The following is a 20,621-nucleotide window of genomic DNA, read 5'->3' on the forward strand; positions in this document are numbered from 1 at the left end:
TAATGATGATAGTGATAGTGGGGGTGATGGTAGCGATGATGACGGTGACGATGAAGGTGACGAAGAAAGTGATGATGATGATGATGATGATGAAGGTGATGATGAAGGCGACGATGACGACGTCGACGATTGAGATGATGATTATGATGATTGTGGTGATAATGATTATGATCACAATGAGGAAGATGTTTGCAATGTCGGTTATGGTTATGGTGATGATGACGACGACAACGACGGTGGTGGTGGTGGTGGTGATGATTATGATAGAATGATATGGATAGACTGAAATTTTCACTTTCATACAATTGTTTGGGAGACATTGTTCTACTTCACATAAAAACAGCAATAAGTAAATCTTCATAAACAGATCACAATCAAAGTCATAATCTCAGTTTGCAAGAGTGAACAAAAATGCACCTTTTTATTATTAATGAAATTCATCAAAATCAAACTTCTTTGTAATAATCACCATATATGCTATAACAATGTATTGATTGCCCAAACTATATAGTCATATAAAGAAATACATAGATATTCCAAATCATCTTTGTGCACAGCACAAAGATGTGGCTTTATTTTTAATATTCTGTACATAATTAGATAATAAAGAAAACTTTCACAACATAAATAAAATCAATTAAATTTGTTTGACTCTGAACACACCGAAAAAAACTATTTGAAAAAACAACTCTATTAAAGATGACAATGAAAGTTAGATGTATCATATTCATTTGAGTAAAAGTAAAAGTTTCAGAAACAATAAACCACTGAATCTTCTACTTCATTTCATTTCATACATTATGACGATTGATTTTCTATCATTATTATTGTATTATTCATTTTCTTTAGTTATTTATTCTTGGCTGTAACAGCTTAAAAAGAAAAAGAGTGCTTTTTTAGTTTCACTCTCCTCTAAATACTTATATATTAAAACATACGTCATGTATTCAGAAAAGATAAAGATCTATTAGATCTGACACAAGAGGGCAGCATCCAAATAATTCTACAGGGCCATACCAGAATTGTCTTTAAATTCCTTCATGGCATCTGACATTCAGAGGGGGAATCCAGGTTATTTGACATCTATATATAAAAAAAAAAAAATCAAACATGATCACAAACAAAAAGTTTGATTCAACATATAGAGTATCTCACTCATGTAACTACTGAAATTGCGTCAACACAATTTTTTATGATACATGAATATAAAAAGAAAATGGTAAATTATCAAATACATCACAAATCAACCAGTGTAATGAAAAAATACTATTATTGCTTTACAATCTTAGCATGATCAAGATATTAATAAATCATAATTCTTTTGTGTGTGTATTGATATATATTTTATGAGTCAAAAGAAATTAGGCAGAAAATTTACAATGAGATGAGAAATAGAAAAAATATCTAGCAAATTATATACCATCAGAAAAAAAGAAGCATTTGGAAATTATGATTTGTGATGAAAATTATACATTTCTATAAGAAATAACAGAAGAAAGAAACTTGTAGACTGTGTGAAGCTGTTTAAATAAATCAATGAGATGAATTTTAAAGTTTTCGTAGAAAAGGTGATTCATATTAAAATATTCATATAAAATGTGATCTAATTATTAATATCCAATACTAGTATATCCCCATAACAACCTCCTTACACAGCTTTGTTTTATTTCTTTCATTCTTTCTGTTGATAAAGAAACAGTGTATGCCTCACTGATGTAAGATTTTGACACATTGGGGTTTCAATAGTGCACACATGGCTTACCATAGACTAGTTCACATATGGCTTACCATAAATTCTAACTCTTTGTAAGACATGGCAAAAAATATCTCTCACAAAGGAAAACAGAGTCATTCATTCAATAATTCATATATTCATTACCAATTGTTTCAAACAATCTTTAAGAAAATGCAAAGAAACAAATGTCATCAGGTAAAATAAACCGAATGCTGAAAGGTTTAGCAAGAATATATCAGAGTGGCATTTCCAATATCAAATAGTGTATATGTGGATTATATTTCATAAATAAAACATTAATAAAAAGAAATCATGCATCCCAATTTTTTTAGAAAAATTATTTCATATCTCACTTTTAAAGAAATTCTCTCCTTAATACTCTTTATCATAAAAATGTACAAACATTTATTCAAGCAAATTATACATACTGGTACACAAATTAATATTTACAAAACATTTTTGGCAAGATAAAACAAACAAATGGTATAGGTTAACTGCTTTAGCCCATCAGCCAATTTCATTAAACATTTAATGATTTGAAATATTTTCTACTTTTCTACAATTACCCAGAGGTACAGCGTGTTTTCTCATGTTAATAGTAACTGAAATCAAATTAAAACACAAAACTTGAGCTAAGTTGAGTTACAGCTAGTTGTGACAAAAAATACATTGTACATAATGAAAGATTCTCAATTTAGTGTATTCACTTTTTAGCTACAAGCAACAATTACACCTACAATATCCAGTGTTCTAATCAAATAGCAGTAATCATGTCCTTTGGTAAGCCATGTTTAGTAAATGTATACTCAATAGGAATGGATTCCTATAATACTCAAGTACCCAATCAGTGTAGCCATGCTAGATGCTTAGAGGTGGTTATTATACAAATGATGCATGGGTTAGAGTGGGTCAGTAGGAACTGTGTGCACAAGGTAACTTTGGCATGGTTTAACCCACGAGGCGCAGCCGAGTGGGTTTAGACCATAATGCCAAAGGTACCGCGTGCACACAGTTCCACTGACCCATGAAAGAAACCCATGCATCATCTGTTTTATAGAATGGAAAAAATTTATTGAATAAAATACAAAAATTAATGATTTACCGGATGCATGATAATTTCATGCGTCCGGTAAATTGAATTTACCGGACGCATGAAAAAATTTACCGGACGCATGATTTTTTTTACCGGACGTATGATTTATTTACCGGATGCATGAAAATTCCAAAATGTAATGCAGACACTTTGATAACCCTGGACAACATAAATATGGGCTTAACTGCATAATATGTTGGCACAAAGGCATTATTATACCCAAAATGCCAAATACAGCTTTGCATTGACAAGATCTTGAGGCAGCCTCCGACCTCCAATTTAGCTGTGTGTATGCCCGGGCCGCGCCGGAGGCCAGCGCTTGCAGCTGCCTGGGCCTGCAGTGCAGTGGAGCACTGGAGAATTAATTTGGCTGTTCACAGCTCAGGGCAGTAGATCTAACATTAGATCGTATGTCTGGACTTCTCAACTAACAAGTATGCGGGCAGTTTTAATCCCAATGACAATTACGGTACCAGATTTGTACTTACAGATCATTTTGCATCCTTTATTTGATTCATTCTGCCTTGATCGAAAATTCAAAATTTTGACGTAAACAAGCGTAACAGTACATGCGCGATGACATCACAATGACCTTTTCGGGCGATAGCTTGTTTACAGTGGATATCGTTTTGATTATCGGGATATCGTTCGTGCAGCCCAGTAAAAATTCTTGCATAGCTCTCAACCAATCAGATTGCGGGGATTTTCTCATCCATTCTATAATAAACGACTATAATTTTATCATTGTTATTATTAGTATTATTGTTATTATCATTATAATTATTATTAACATCATTATTATTATTATCATTATTGTTATTAATATCATTATTATCAGTATTATTATTATTACTATTATTATTTTTATTATTATTATCATCATTATCATTATTACTATTATTATTATTATTATTATATATTACTATAATTATGATTGTCATCATTAATCACTATCATTATTATTATCTTTATTATTTTATTATTGTCATTAATACCATCATTACAATAATCATTATTATCATTACAAATGGTATATATGCAGTAAATAGTGCGACATTAATCAATCATATGTAGGAACAATATGACTTATTTCCTTAGAATTGTATTTTAAATTTGCTCACTAACTCCAGAAGGATAAGGAGAAGTATACACCTACATGTATTATTTGCTGGATATGACATACGCTAATAAGTTCTACCTGTGTATCTACACCAACACAATATGCATGTACATATTTTTTGTATATCATAGACATGTCATAAAACAAACAATTATCCATTTATACCCTGCATCAGCTTGTGATGAATTTTGAGAGAGTTTTGATTAAGACTTAGTAACTTAAGAGGAAGGAAAATGAAAAAAACACAAAGACATTATCCATGATCACGACCACTTTACAGAGAAGACATGGAACATTAATTGTGGTCTGGATTGTCATTTAGGACGTTATGAATCTACATTGTCATTTAAGCTGAGTTCCCAAGTAATATATTGAGCCTTGCATGACTTTCTGAAATATTTTCCAGTTCCCTAGAAAAAATTAACACTGTACTGGGAGTGCAGGCATGTTAATAATGTTGAAGAAAGGTTAGAGAACTGAATTTGGACAAAAACCAACAGGATACTTAAATTTTCATCTGAAAAATATAATATTCAGATTGATTGGAAAAAAATGATTGAACACTTAATTGTATGATGATTGTAGTAAGAGATAAGCTGATTAATTTCAAAATAAGTAATACAATTCCTTATTTCAGTAACATTTAATCTTTAATAATGAATTATCCTCAAAATGAGAAAAAACATAGATTTTACAAAATATGGTTTCGATTGAATAATTCCTTTGTTCAATTTTTTGTATGCAAGCGGTTATTTTGGAATGATTGTCAGTTCATTGTAGTAGTATATAACTGATTGTATCATCATTTTATATTGTTTTTCATATATAATTTCAAATGAAATTCTTGTGGCGGAGAGATTGTCCTGGGAAAAATTGATACAGATGGCATTACTGAAAAATAAAAAGATGCAAAATCTTTCTTTTCTTCCGGCTCGTTCTATTACCAAGTGCAAGAGTTGAAACGGAAATTATATTTACAAGATTCCATTATCTGGGATTACACGGCCTAAATAAGTCCACCTCCATAGTATTAATCAGTATGAGCTATGCTACACAGCTTGATGAGATCTATTTAATTTCAAACATTGCCTCGTCTCATAAGCATATAAACCTAAATTACAAAGAAGAAATGTATATAGAGACCCTTTGATGATAAATCATATAATATGAAAATTATTTTAAGAGATATTGCACTTATTACACTAAATAATTTTTCTTTCATACAGTGTTTATCGATATAAAGATTATTGAATATTACAAAGTTAATCCACTCAATTATAAGAGAAAAAACATATTTTCATTAGCTTACTGGCTTAATTAACCGATCTGAAGAACACCTTGCACAGATTCTTTTTTTTCCAGTGTTGGGTGAAGTAAACAGCGCATACATTCGTAATTCCGAAGCTTCATTATTCCGAAGGTTGGGATATTCCGAAGGTTCGTTATTCCGAAGGTTCATATTTCTGAAGGTTCATAATTCCGAAGGTTCGTTAGTCTGAAAACGAAATGAGGTTCGTAATTCCAAAGGTTTGTTAGTCCGAAAACGAAGTGAGGTTCGTAATTCCGAAGGTTCGCTAGTCCGAAAACGAAATGCTTAACGAACCTTATTTCGTTTTCGGACTATCGATCCTTCGGAACAACAAACCTTATTTCCTTTTCGGATAAACGAACCTTCGGAACAACAAATCTTATTTCATTTTAGGATTAACGAACCTTATTTCGTTTTCGGATTATTGAACCTTCGGAATAACCAATCTTCAAAATAACGCCACAAACGTTCAGATTAACGAACCCTTTTACGTTTTCGGATTAACGAACATCGAGGTATAGGGAATTTCCGTGTTTCGGAATTACGAATCTTCGGAATAAAGAACCTTCGGAATTACGAAGTGTAACCGTAAACAGAACCTGAACAGAAAGTCATGATATGCGACATTTTCGGCCATTATCATAGCCTACAAAAGGCTATTCATATTTGAAATACCTAGTGACAAAACTTATCACTAGGCCAAATCATCAGAGAGGATCCAAGCCATAATCGCCAAAACTTGGAGAGGAAATGGAATTCTCATAAAATACCTGTCTTCAATGTCGATTAGTTAAGTCATGCGTGGTGTAAGAGGAACAATGGAGATATCATTGAAAATTTGAGGAGTTGCTCTTTCATATTCTAGTAAATTTCAAATGCAATATTCAAGTATATATTAATATCAGCCCTCTAGATTTGAATAATGTTTTTATATGCACACTGCTAGACCTTTTCCTATATGTAATCTGGGGGATGTTTCATGAAAGAACTTGTCGGACGTTTTATCCGACAAGTCCCATTTTATCCGACAGCTACCATAGGAACAGTGCCTCTCAGGCAATCAAAATCATGGAAAGATGTCAGATCTGACAACTTGTCGGATGAAAATATTGATGAAATGCTCCCCAGAGTTTCATACACGCATAGATTGTCGAGGGCATGCTTTAGAAACAAATCTTTGACCGCACAAAAAATTGAGTAAAAAATTCAGGTTACAGAAAATTCAAGAGTAAAATTTTTTTTTTAATAATTTTACAGAAAGAACAAAATATAAAACCTTTTCTTCAAATCAGTCTTTCTGACTTTTGGCAAAAGATTAGTATCTCTCTAGTATCTAAAGTTAGAGGATCCTCCTGATTTAATACATTTATCATGTGCTTACCCCGAACTGAATTATCATTTGGCAGAATCAAAATACTATTTGTTTATTCCTGATCACCAGTAACCAAAGTGGAATCAGCTGCTTTATCTCAATGTATCATCGAAAAATAAAGATAATCTATTAACACTCGAAGCACAAGATGCATCGTTCATACTTGGGGGCACTAGGCCTTATTCCTTTGTGTTGGCACACATTGCCCCATCCATATTCATGGCATAAAATGCCCCGTTCATACTTTGGGGACCTGTCTATAGTGACCCAATGAAGTCAACTGTCATTGAGGCAGATTACATACGGTGTGTATAAGAATCTGACTATAGCAGTATCTGCCTACAATGGCGACATTTTGTGTTTCCCCGAGGTGATCACTATAGACAGGCTTTACTTTTTTGTGAAGCGTAGTCAAGCCAAGCCTGAAGAAGACTAAAGAAAGCTGATGAATTAAAAATTATTGAAACAGGACATTTCTCACATGATAAATTCATATGGTGCTGGCCATGCAAAAGGTGACCGCAAGGATTGAAAGACAATACACTACACACGTGAAACCCATAGACCATGCGGCACTACGTCAGCGGTCACATGATTCTCCGAATGACATTCTGAGATTTTTTTGGTGGGCGGGGCACATTGGTTAAAAAATAGCCAAGACATTACCTTAAAGTTGGTTCTGAAATTAAAATGTGATATTTTCAAAGCGAAAAGTTAATGGTTTTGTCCTACAAGACCTCTTCACAAATGAGTAACAGTAAATCATTGAGGCCTTCATGGAACCTTTAAATCATCCTTTTACCACTTATACAGATTATTGCAAACAGAAATGAACATTGTTATGAAAAAAAAATAACTCAATTGATACATAATGTCATTGTGTTGTGCAGGTATCTCAAGTATTCCATGTTTTCCTTCTTCTTTTCTCTCAAATACTTGTAACTTGAAACTAAAAGCTATCTTCCCATGGCGTATTCCAACTGCTTGAGGTACGATGAATTAAATGAGTCTCCACTATTTTGTGAGGTACATGTACTACATTTAAAATATAAAAACACCACCATTTTTAGAAAATAAGCTCAAAAATATAAATCATCAACCAAATTAAGGTATCTACCCAGAGAACAGACGAAGCACACCGTATTAATGTTAGGTATTGAACAGATTTTGACATTTTGAGGTACATATACAGTAATATAAAATGAAATTCTCACCCGAAATATACCAGTAATACCCAAGTGTATGTTCTCTACATGACATATCATAAAAGGTAGGGAACCCTTTAAAAACCGTGTAAAAGTATATTAATTTTTTTTCTGCTGCCGCTGTTAATTTTGTTTTCTAGCACTATTTTTCCACACCTGACCATACTACAAAATTGAGATTTCTGTAGCCTATGTTTTCAACTGTTTGTGTCAAAAAGTTGATAGATGAGAAGTGAGATGTGAAAACTGTTCAACAGTTAAAATGCAAATATCTACCCACAAGTAAAAGGTCTTACTGATCAACCTGTTACAGATATCACTTACATAGATTATCAATTAAACAACTTACAGTTTTTCTTGAAATAATATTGCATTTACTACTGTTATTATAAAATTCTTTTCTTCTTTTTTTTGAGTTGTAATAAGATGCTGCATTTTTATGGACAATCATCAAGATCTCACAATAAATGCCAACATCAAGATCTCAACTTAGAGGGATGGTCGGGGCTGAAAATATTAGTATCTATATGAAATTCATATAATAAAATACGAAAGAACATGTGGGAATATGACATCATCAGCCCACTTCATGAATATTCATAAAGACATGCCTAGAACTGTTCCAACTGAATGATGCAAATCTTTAAATTTCAATAACTTTGTTATTTGTTACACGATTTTTGATCAAATTTTCAGCATTTTGCTCTGTGAATTTTACTTTATTTTCCAGCCTGGACCATCCCTTTAAAGGTCAACATCAAATCCATGAATAGGTACACAATGAAGTGTGATTATTTCATCCCTCAAGGGGCATGTTTCACAAATATTCAAGTGTGATTTAAAGTCACTCTTGTGGGGTAATACTGGCAATCAATAGCAAATTTATACTAAAATATAAAGATACGGGATGAAACTTTGGAACCTGAACTTTTTAACGAAGACACTGTTAAATAATTTGCTCTCCTTGTAGGTGTACTTATTGCTGGTTTAAAAAAACAATTCTTTAAATGCGTTTTCTGCAAAAGTAACTTTCGCATCGAAGTGCGCAGAGAGGACAGTTCGTGGTGCGTGCGACGATATGATCAACCTGGGAACCCCCAAACACATTTGTAATTGATTTTAAGTAACTTACATTCTACTTGCATGCTTTGGAACCTGAACTTTTTAACGAAGACACTGTTAAATAATTTGCTCTCCTTGTAGGTGCACTTATTGCTGGTTTTTAAAAAATCTTTTCTTTAAATACGTTTTCTGCAAAAGTAACTTTCGCATCGAAGTGCGCAGAGAGGACAGTTCGTGGTGCGTGCGACGATATGATCAACCTGGGAACCCCCAAACACATTTGTAATTGATTTTAAGTAACTATTCTACTTGCATGCCATATACAAGGAATCATCTACATTGGGCAGACAATCCTCAGAGAAAACTTGTTACTGCACCCAAGAACCTGTTGCAGAAAGAGTTGCTTTTAAACGCAAGTCAAAGTCTCAAGCTCAAGTCCCGAATACAGGTGCTTCATTGGCTGAAAATCAAGTTGCACAAGATTTTTTTAGTTACGTTTGATTACAACTCTTTCTGCAACGGACCCCGGGTCATCAATGGTGTTAAATGTTCAATTAATGTTGGCACTTCAGAGGATTGACTTGATTTCAAAGTCAGTGTTAGGATGATTTTAATTCACACTTGACGCTTTGTGAAACCCCCTCCAATTTAATACAAATAGCATACAAAACAAACGTACATTACCCATGGTATTCTGAATGTAAACCTTGGTGTCAGATACCTGGTAATAAAAAATATATTATGCAATGCCCTGCCATACCACTCTCTATGCCGATGTGGGGAAGAGAAGAAAAATATATTCCTCACATCCAATACATACATAAATATATATATACATTTTTTTTTTTCATTTGGTGAAATTTGCTTTCTATCTAAGGCATTTGTTTTTATTTGTATCTGTGTACATGAGAAAATATGTTGATTATAATGGAAGTTACTGGATGTGACAAAAGAACAAATGGCAGTTTCAATGATGATCATGAAATATGACCTTGGTTAATTCAAAAGTTGATTTACATTGGAAAAAAAAAATGGGAATCAAAGTCCTATTTGGTGAAGAGTAGAAGCTATCAACAACAAGAATATTTTCTTTTTTTTCTAATATTTTCTGATTTTGGAACTAGAATAATTTTGTTTTGGAACAAACATGAATTGGCTGTGGAACTAAGATAAGATGGTTTTGGAATTAATTGGGATTGGAACCAGGATAAATTGGTGATGAAACTAAGAGAAGTTGGTGTTTGATAAAAGATAAGTAGCCTCATTCAGGCTTTCAATACTCACATCCAAAACTGTACCAGAAGTAACCAACTAGCATTTTCAAAAAATTAAATTGAATAATCTGATCCTTTTTTGCGAATAATTGATATTAAACCCAACTTTTGAGTTGCTCCTTATGTAATTGATTATAATACCAGCTTCAAGCTGCTAAATTTTTTTTATGTGATCGTGGAATGAACTTCAGCATTAGATGAATGAGTCATGCAGGGGCCTGTTTCACAAAGCTGTTCGTAAGTTACGAATGACTTTAGGCACAACTGGTGATCATTTTTTGAGTTATATGATATATCCCTATGTAGCTGACTTATGTAAAAAACAACTCCAGTCAATCGTAAAGTTGTGCGTAACTTTAGGTACAGCTTTATGAAACACCACCCAGGTATGTTTGTGAGTTTGGTCCAATCTAACTTGGCGAGCACTGCTCTCTAGAAGGCGCTTGTACTTCCGTCTAAAGATACCATCTGCTTGTTCACGTCTTGCAATCTTCAACAGGAGCCCATTTCACAAAACTTGTTATAATACCAACTTTGCAAGAACAGTTAAAAGCTACTGAAATCTTTCAGTTTGATTGGCAGTTAGTACACTTGTCATTGAAATTTTGCATTTGTTATTATTTCAAGTCCTTGTGAACAGGACCCTCATGCTGTCAACTGCAACTGCAAATGCTTTCGTACCCATTCAATCACAAAATAAAATATACCTGTTAAGTGTTTCATTAAGCTGTTTGTAAGTTATGAGTGACTTAACGAATGACCGAGGAACCTTTCTTAGGAACTACATCCACACCAATGAAAATTTGGTGCACACAACTTACCTCAGAGAAAGGATCACCAGTCTTTCGTAAAGTCACTCAGAACTTACGAACAGCTTTATAAAACATCCCTCAGGGAGGTATACGTAACTGTCTTTGTCAATTTTTTCGCTGAAGTATTTTGCTTTACAGTACTCAGCCACCTACGGCAATCAGCCACCTACATGAATGGAGTCTGGCCTGCATGCAGTTTACATACGCACTCATACACACTGCACACAGGCAGATACATACTTTGAACGTTATTTGGCATTGGCTTTATGAGTCAGATTTGTTTTTGGTGATTGTAGCAATAAAATGATCAAGAGTTTGAATTCAGCCAGAGTTCATAATACTGGCTATCTAGTGCAGATATTTTTACAGCCATTATCAGTTGACTCTAATGCCAGACTCAAATATACTGAATAAGCAGAATGCACCAAATCATATGCAGCGGCTCTTCAGTTTGATGCATGAAAATTTACTTGAAAATTTCAGATGAGAACCCTCATGATTAATGTTCTAATACACGAGGTTATACCATAAGAGACTAGATAATTAGTCAAATACTTAATGACTAATGTCTGTCTCTATACAAAGATCTGCATATATTCATGTCAGTGGTAAAGACTTAACCTATGCCTGTCTGCATAGAAGATACACACACATAAAGTACATGTATAACCCTTGAAACTCCAAAGACTTATCCCTTAGATACGAACGTAACATGGTTAATTGCTTTTTTTAACATTTGGCAAATTTTGTTAGTAATTTCAGCCTAGATACAGGGTTATCATCGTGGATCTATAAATCCACTATCCATCCGTCTCTTGGTTGGCTCATCCAGGCCATAGTTTCCTCTGGTTAGAAGACATCTATTCCTCGAGTCCTACCTGATGTTGTTATTGACGTTTGGTCCCTTTCTATTGCTTTCATGAAACTCCCCTCCATCTGTGCTACTATTCAAAATGGTATCACCCTGTGCACTGCTACACGATGCAGACTCGGCCGACTCTCCCACTCCACACAGGGGTGACATGTCATCTGGAGGGGGAGGTGTTCTACTCGTACTGAGTTCAAAAGTGTCCGAAGAGCTTGGCCAGCTCATGAGGTCGTCGAAGAAGTCATCGTCCTCTATCGACATCTCCCGCCGATGGAGCTCCGGTGATGAAGGCAAGGAAACGGAAAGTCTTCTCTTTATTGGCTGTTCAAAGATATTCGTTATGTCCATCCTCCCAAACAGGGTGGACAACACTTGACCTATGTCCAGCGACACGTCCGGAGATAACTGCTTCAGCTGGTCCCGGCCCGAATTCACAAATTTTGTCCTGCCACCGTTCAATGACGGCGTATCAAAGGGATTTGTTTGGTTCATTTGGCGTGAATGTCTTCGATCGCGGGCGCCTCTGTCAGAGTTGCTTCTCACAAGAGGATGTTTCCGTGGTTGCTGAGCTGTTGGAGCATTAGGTGCTTCAGGAACGTTGAGATAAACAGTGTGACGCCGAGACCTCTTGCTTTTATCTCCTGGAAAAAAAAGAGTGCAAAGGTTTCAAATCAGTCTGTAGTCCAAAGTTTTTAATCTGGTTTTGTCCACATTGAACTATGGGTAGCCAGATTCTGCTCACACTAATAGCAATCAGTCTTACCCCCTCCCTCCACGATTCAAAGAGTGGTTTGATATATTCAAAGCTTCATCAGCTGTTCTTATTTAGGCAAAGGTTGCAAAGTCACCAATGCAAGACAAAGTCAAATTCTGTGATTAAGCCCAATAACTTTTGTTAAATCGGACAACAAAAAATTATTCCAATTATTTGCTGCCTACTTAGAAAAATTAATTTGGTCTATTTCATTATTCACAAGGAGATGTGGTATACCTCTCATTTTTGCTGAATACAAATTTTATTTCTTTAGAAAAAAATGATTCATTCCCTTATTTTAAAGTTACAACTCCCTTGGTCTTCCATCATGTTTTCTAAAGCATTTCATGAAACAAAGTAATCAGTGGTTATTCACTGAAGACTCTTATGAGTCGTGTGGTCCAGTGGTTAGAGCATTGGACTCATAATCGCAAGGTTGTGAGTTCAAATCTCAACTCTGCCATTGTCTCCACTTTAATAAAAAGGCCCATATCTGTCGTCTATTACGTCAGCCACTATGACTTATTAACCTAGACGTAGAATGTTTCCAAGGTAATTGGTTATATACCAGCTTGGCGTTTACCAGCAAAAATGCTATCCTGCTGAGTTCCTACGGGAGTTACCACAAACAGAAACACAAATAGAAACTACTTAAACACTTGCATTTGCTTGGCTCAGATTTAGTCAATGTAAATCACTGACTATTTTTGCTTCATAAAACAATCCCCCAATGTCGAATTAAGAAGATTTAAACAAATCCACAAACCCTTTCCTGTCATCAATCTGTCTTTCCTTCCAAGTTTGATCTTGATATGCTGCAGCTGAAACTCAATATCTACAAACGCCGGCCTAATCCTCTTATCCATCTGCATGGAAACGAATAGGAAAACAAATATGAAAACTCCCCAATAGGCATAACATACAGGGGGTTCGTTGCATAAAAACATTAAATGAACTTCTTGGATATCTCATAGACACCTGTGTCAAAGAACTAGCCAATCATATCTATGGGATGTGCACACATTCACACTTGGGATGGTTTTGTGGAACAGACTCCACAAGAGACACATCATTTCAGTTGCTTTAATACAGAGGAACCAGGTGGTTGTTGGATTTTTCTTCTTACTTCCCTTGAGAAAAGATCAATTTGGGCTGGATTTCACTTTGAAAGAACTTAAAGGAGAATAAAACCTTTAGAACAAGATAGCTTGTGTGGAAACAGAAAAATCAAAAGAAACAGACCAACGAAAGTTTGATAAAAATCTGACAAATAATGAGAAGAAGGTTATGAGCATTTGAATATTGCGATCACTAATGCTATGGAGATCCTCAGATTGGCAATGCGACAAAGATGTGTGATGTCACTTGTGAACAACTCTCCCCATTAGTTTAGTATATATTTCACTGAAATTGCCTCTTTTATCACATCTATCAGTAGATCATGTAATCTTTCTACAGGAAGGAATGTAATACAGGTTTTAAAGAATGCATCATGGATAAAGAGTTTGTATCAACATAAGAAAAAGCAAAAAGAGACATTTGGGGGTATTTCACAGTCTATCAAAGGGAAAGTTGTTCACACATCCTTGTCACATTGCCAGTGGGATGATCGACCTACTTATTCCAAAGGTTTCCCTTTAAGAATGTGTTACAATAATTCTTCATTTTGCATTTCTTCTACTTTAAAATCAATTCTTTACAGCAAATAGTATCCCCTAAAGTTGGTGCTTTATAAGTCTAGTTACCGTTATTCTCATTGATATTGCACATTTATTATTTATGCCATTGTTTATTGTATTCATGTTTGTAGCTTTATGCCCGAAAACAAATTTTGTGTATTTTTATGTATGACAATAAATTATCTTGAATCTTTTTCAAATCAAAACCATTTAACATCAATTGTGAATCAGTGAATGTATTACACGTTACTTACTTTGCAACATAAGAAAGCAAGCTCTAGCAGAGGTTCAGGACAATCTGAGCTGATGGCCTGGAAGCCCACTTCATCAAGACCAAAGTTCTGAAAGGTTAAAGAAATATTGAGAGTCAACACAAAGTATGATTTAGAATGGTATTTAAAGATATATTCCAGTTGTGGCAACGATTTCAAAATGAGTTCGTACAGAATCCAATGAAATGACCACCAAAGTGTCTGTTCGTATAAATAAAAAATATGTGCCAAAGGATTCTCGAAGAAATTGTGTAATTGCTGAGAAATTAGCAAATAAGCACAGGATTCAGGTCAAGCGTTGGGCCGACATTCAAAGCAATAATAATACACTGTCCCACGTGAGCTTATCTGTGTTGGTGATCTTCAGTGTGAACATTTTTCAGCGTAGATTTCAAGATTTCACAAAGTTCAGTTCGAATGTAACTACCAGATCTAGATCCTCGATGATATAGTGACATGAGTCCACTGTTTGAAGAGTGGACTCATAAATAAAATAGCGTATTTAACCATGGTAACAGGCGTCAATTTGGCGCACTGTGACAAATGCGCGCATCAGCATTAGACATATTTTATACATGCGCCCGATACGCGCTAAATTAAGCGTAATTTATACAGGAAATCTGCATAAACCATGGACTCAACCGTGGGTTTTCAAAACCATCTTTGTGAATTCGGGCCATTGTGTTCTACACTGAGAACACACTATGAACACATTGTGGGACACTGTGTTATTTTTAGCAGGACTACAGCATACCACGAAGCAAAGGGACTTTCCCTACATGTTGTCAAGGCCAGCTTCATCAACGCTTTGGTGTCCCCTTAAGGCCTTGACAGTGGCGGACCGTGACCCAGAGGAGACAAAGTATTGGAGGGGCACAGCATTGTTCACAAATAATACAGTGCCCCTCCAATGCTTTGTCTCCTCTGGGTCACGGTCAGCCACTGGGCCTTGAGAGTAAACTCCACAAGCAGTATTTTGGGTGACATGACATTTGCTCCTGCGACATTCGCTCCGGTCTTGATATCTAAGAGGGCATAGGGTCAGAGTTAGGATTGTCATAGAGTTTTTGGTTTCACAATAATGTAAAGATTAGCATTAGAGTTTTAGTTTTGGAGGTTAGGTTTTGTTTTGCTTAATGTGCAGAATTTCCATCGGAGCAATTGTCGCCAGAGCAAATGCCATGGAACCATAGTCTGTAATTCATTCTATTTTATACATATTATTTGACAACATTACAAAAAAGAAAGACAAATCGAAAGTTTAAAATTGGAAACACAACTGAAATGTGTAACGCCGACCTCCTTTGATATAAAAATAAGCTGGTTGATGGCTGTTATTCAACAGGATGTAGAACATGACATAAAGATATAAATAAAAATTTGGAAGAATTCACTTGGATCTCGATGTATTGTGCAATGTACCCTTCCAAGCCCCACAACCCAGGAAACCATGTCACAATTCCTCTAGTCAATGTATCCCTCAAAAGCTGAAGTTGGCTGGAAAAAAAATGACAGCCAAGAAACAAGATCCTACACCAAGCAAGGCTATAAACAACATTCTAAAGATAGAGCTTAGATACACTGCCAAGAAACATCAAATGTCTTTCCCTTGGCCTTTCCTTTTTGAATTTCACCAATAAAGTAGTAACTCTTTGCTTCCTCTTCCTTTTGCTGTAACACGACACAGATTTCAATACATGGGGAGCTTTTTAAACAGATGGCTAACTTAAAAGGTCGACACACTTTCAACTTGATGGAGTGGAAAATGAGAAAGAGCATCACTTTAATATCGCAGATTATACAGACTGACAGTCATAGGCAAAGAAATGAGTTAAAAGGGTAAAATAGCAAAAAGGTTCTGGTTTTTAATTTTTCAAAAAAATCCCCAATTATTCCTTTATATAAACTGCCATGGGAATAAAATGTGGGTTCAGTATGAATTGATAGAATTGATAGAATCATGCTTAAATCCTTGGGGGCAAATTTAAAACTGATGTTCTTCAAGAGAAGCACAAGATAGTTAAATGGAAAAAGGAACAAATATTTTGCTGTAACACGACACAATTTTCAATACATGGGGAGCTTTTAAACAGATGGCTAACACATCGAATCCCATGGCCATCGTGTTGACATCAACAAGGTACAAGTGCTGGACAGGGAGCCGCGGTACTTCGAGAGAGGTATGAAAGAGACCGTCTACATCCGGGCGTTCAGACCTTCTCTCAAGAGTGACGGGGGGCGATACAAGCTTCCGAATGTCTACGACCCGATCATCGACCATTACGTCACTAAGGTCAAATCGGGTCTTATCGCTGACGAAGGTTGCAGTTAGCAGCAGAAAATTTCGAGGTAACTCTTCGTTATTTTCTGTTTTTTGTGTTGTGAACCAAAATTCAACAAGATCGTAAACAAATATTTTGTAGACTTTTCGTACTTCATACATGGAGCTAGTGGCTCCATGCTACATACAAGCACTAGCTCCATGTTACATACAAGCCAAGTACTATGGTTACAAGGCAGCCAATTACCATCCACCCAACTTGTCCAAAACACTCCAATAACATTCCAGGTTTAGCCACATGTACATTCCCGACTACCGTGCTCAAAGCACCTAATGAACGGTATCCCTGTTTGACTATCTGTATTCATCAGTCTACACTTGGGTATGGAGCGGAAAGAAAAGATTCATGAATCTTACAGCCGGGGTAATAATAATATACCAAGTATATTTCAGCGCCTTGAGCACATAATCAATGTGGATTTGGCGCTTTATATATTAGAAATACTCTATGTATTATTAGTATTATGAAAGATGAATACAGCCCTAGCTTTCTAAGACCCCAAACAATTATTTCAACCTACTTCCTGCACTATCATACCTTCCGTATCCTCACTTTGATTTCATATCAAACGATAACAATCTGAGCCAAGTTATGTCCTCTAAACTTGAATATTATTTAGTCTTTCTAAAATCTAACCAGATAAGATAACCAGATTTATCAGGCTATTTAGAAAAAAAAATTGTTTTCAAGATTGAGTATTCCTAGGGCAGTCAAGCTTCAAACCGCATAGACAGGAAGTTTACTTCCTAATCTTTTCATATTTTGGTGTTGGAATTCGCCAATTGAGGCTCCACGTACACCCACTTCCGAACTAAAAGGAAACCAATACCATTCCAGGATCCAATAGCTTGATTGATTGGCCAATGCATACCATATCAATGATCCTATCTTCCTTTGACCTTGGCCAGAGATACATAAATATGTACCAAATAAAACTTGGGGGGGGGTGTTTCACAAGATTTAGAAGTGACTTCACAAAGAAGTGACTTAAAAATGAACATAGATTTCAGTTGCGTGCCGTATACAACACATCACCAGATCACGAGCATGGGACGTGCACTAACATGAACCTAATCAATTAGGTTAAGCATTAGACCGTATGTGCGTGTTGACGATTAAGCATGGCCCTAAGTCACACTTACACTTACCCCCCCCCCCCATCTCCCCTTGGTTTAAAGCTCAATTGAAGTAATGCAGCCAACAATTTCATGAGAAATTCTTTAAGATTAGGGTAAATTGTCACCATATCATCTCAGATCTACATAAACATATTTGTGAAATCATGATATCTAAACTAAAAGCGAGCTCACTGTAGAGTGCCAAAAGACATAAGCCAAACACGTTACTTGGAAAAACACCCATCACCGCATTCATGTAAGCTTTCGTCAAAATACCGCAATCTCGTTGCAATAATGCAGTATTTTGAGGTGTAAAAGAATGGAGGGTTTGGGAAAGTACTAACCATAACATTGCAGTGTTAGCACACATGAATAGGGTAAAAAGTGAAAATGAACTTTAAAACATTCAAAAGTTAGGAAGAAAAGGGTTGGAGAGCATAATACCTGCAACCTCGGAAGTTCCTCTGGGTCTGCCGTCACTCTCGCTATGATCTCACAAAGTACAATACCAAATGAGAAGACGTCAATCTAGACATAGAGGGAGTAATAACAATAGAAATTCATGAGCAATAGGGATGAAAAATATCTTCATTCTAACTCCAGCAATAGAACTACACTCATACCGGTATCAAAGGTCTACCTGCCTCTAAAGACCTCCGATTGGATTCCCTTGAATAATTTACCCTTTGAAACATGTGTTAAATAAACCTTTCCAAGAAGTCCAGCTGATTATAAAGATCACCTTTCATGTCTCACTTTAGTTTTTGTTTACCGGTTTCACTTTATATTTAACATGAATCATGGAAACATGGCAATGAATTCCTTGGAACGTTTAACATAATTTGTTGCTCAGTCGGTAATGTGTCGAGCCAAATATTGTGGGTTCCGAGTCCACCCCGAGCAGATGACTGAAGCCAGTGCGTTGTGTGTAAACATCTCTTCCCTGTTTCATACATGTAGATGCAGGCTATGTTACAATGGAAAACACTCTGTCCCTCAGATAGGATGTTAAATGGAGGCCCAGTGTAGAAGAGAGTCACCACCTTTGCACTATTCATGTACTAGTAGGGGGAAACCCCGGTGTAGTGGTCCACCTGCATTCCCCCCAATCAGTTATATCGGGAGGAGAGACCTGCGGGTCATAGTGATTCAGTTTGCTTTTCGTCTCCCAGGCACAGGTGACACAAAACAAATAATAACTATGTCAGAAAGATCTCTCTTCTTTTCATATGCAGATTCTAGTCAGTTTTGCTCACTGAGCCTGAAAGAAGTCAAAAACATATTGTTCCTTGTCACTATTGTACAATATTAAGCCTGAAATCAAGCAAAAGCCTGAAGATCAATCTGAGGTATTGCAAATCGTCTGAAGTATACAAGACGGACTTGAGTGAACACAATTCTTTATACAATGTCTAGCATAGAAATGTTCCCGTTTCCTTGCAAAGCTTGACATAGTCTGTTGCCATGTCAGGTAAATCTCTCACCTTCTCATCATATGGTTTGTAGTGCAAGCACTCGGGGGCCATCCAGAATGGGGTTCCAACTGGAGACTTTAAACTTGACAATTCCCTATGTGAACAAATAAGAAACATATACATTCTAAAATGTAAAAGAGGGATTAAGAGCACGCAGATATAATTTTCTTTTGACACTGACTTTGAAAACAGCACAGTGCTAGTACACTTGAATCATGATTGAATTCAATTGATTGAATGAATGCTGAATGCTACATCTTGCTTAGTCTGAACATCTACAAAGTGATTAAATGGTATCAATTGGGTCAAGCTTTTCATTCAAAGTCTCAGATACATTTTAATGTCACATGACACCTAAAATAAACATGTAAAAGGTTGAGGCCATTTACATGCGGTTTCTTCTTTAACCAGACACGATCACAATCAATTATCACTTCAAGCTATCAATATTTATGACCGATCTTTCAAAGACCTCAAATAAATGACCTCTAATTATTGGCCTGAAATACAATGACCCAAATGAGGAAGTGGTATTGTGTTGCTTCAGTATCAGTCATTGAATTTATAATGGTAGTTTTATAACCTTACTAATAATTCATCACTGGTAGGCTTCTGCATATGAAATAAAATTGCAGAAATACAACATAATGTGTGGAGGAGCCGTGGTGTAGTGGTTCTGACTCTCGCCTTGTAAACAGAGGGTCGTGTGTTCGAATCCATTTAATAATCGATTAACATCACATGACATATTAGGGAATTGCTGACATGTGATGTCACCAAAAAAAATACTATCTGTTATTCTTTAACAGATTTTCGATATATTTCTTCTGTTGAACTTCCCCATCAATAACCATCTACAGGAGTCATTTGGTTACAGTCCATAATTACGTCATCTGAATACATGCATATAAAAACACTTATACTCCTTTCATAAACCCAATTATGTGGATAATAGCCGCATAATTTGGTCGTAAAATCGGAGGAGGACCAGAGTTATCCGCATTACTTTGAAGCTGCCATTATCTGCATAATAGCAGCATCGGGACCAGATTTTGACTTTATGAACGCATTTCCAAAGTAATGCGGATAATTGCCATGGTGCGGTCACAAGTTACCCTTTTCCAACGCAAA

General features: G+C 35.7%; 1 protein-coding gene across 1 annotated transcript in view; it reads right to left on the minus strand.

Moving 5' to 3' along the window:
* Nucleotides 1-10,576: 10,576 nt before the first annotated feature.
* Nucleotides 10,577-20,621, minus strand: part of LOC121423459 (dual specificity testis-specific protein kinase 2-like) — a 77,052-nt gene continuing 67,007 nt past the window's right edge. The window contains exons 7-11 of the mRNA XM_041618800.1: nt 19,500-19,584; nt 18,460-18,543; nt 14,538-14,624; nt 13,371-13,470; nt 10,577-12,491 (exon numbers count right to left, since the gene is read on the minus strand). Of these exons, the coding sequence (XP_041474734.1) occupies nt 11,857-12,491; nt 13,371-13,470; nt 14,538-14,624; nt 18,460-18,543; nt 19,500-19,584 (991 nt within the window). The 3' untranslated portion in view covers nt 10,577-11,856. The remainder of the gene's footprint in view (nt 12,492-13,370; nt 13,471-14,537; nt 14,625-18,459; nt 18,544-19,499; nt 19,585-20,621) is intronic.

The sequence above is a fragment of the Lytechinus variegatus genome, chromosome 11, assembly GCF_018143015.1.
Source record: "Lytechinus variegatus isolate NC3 chromosome 11, Lvar_3.0, whole genome shotgun sequence".
Lineage (NCBI taxonomy): Eukaryota > Metazoa > Echinodermata > Echinoidea > Temnopleuroida > Toxopneustidae > Lytechinus > Lytechinus variegatus.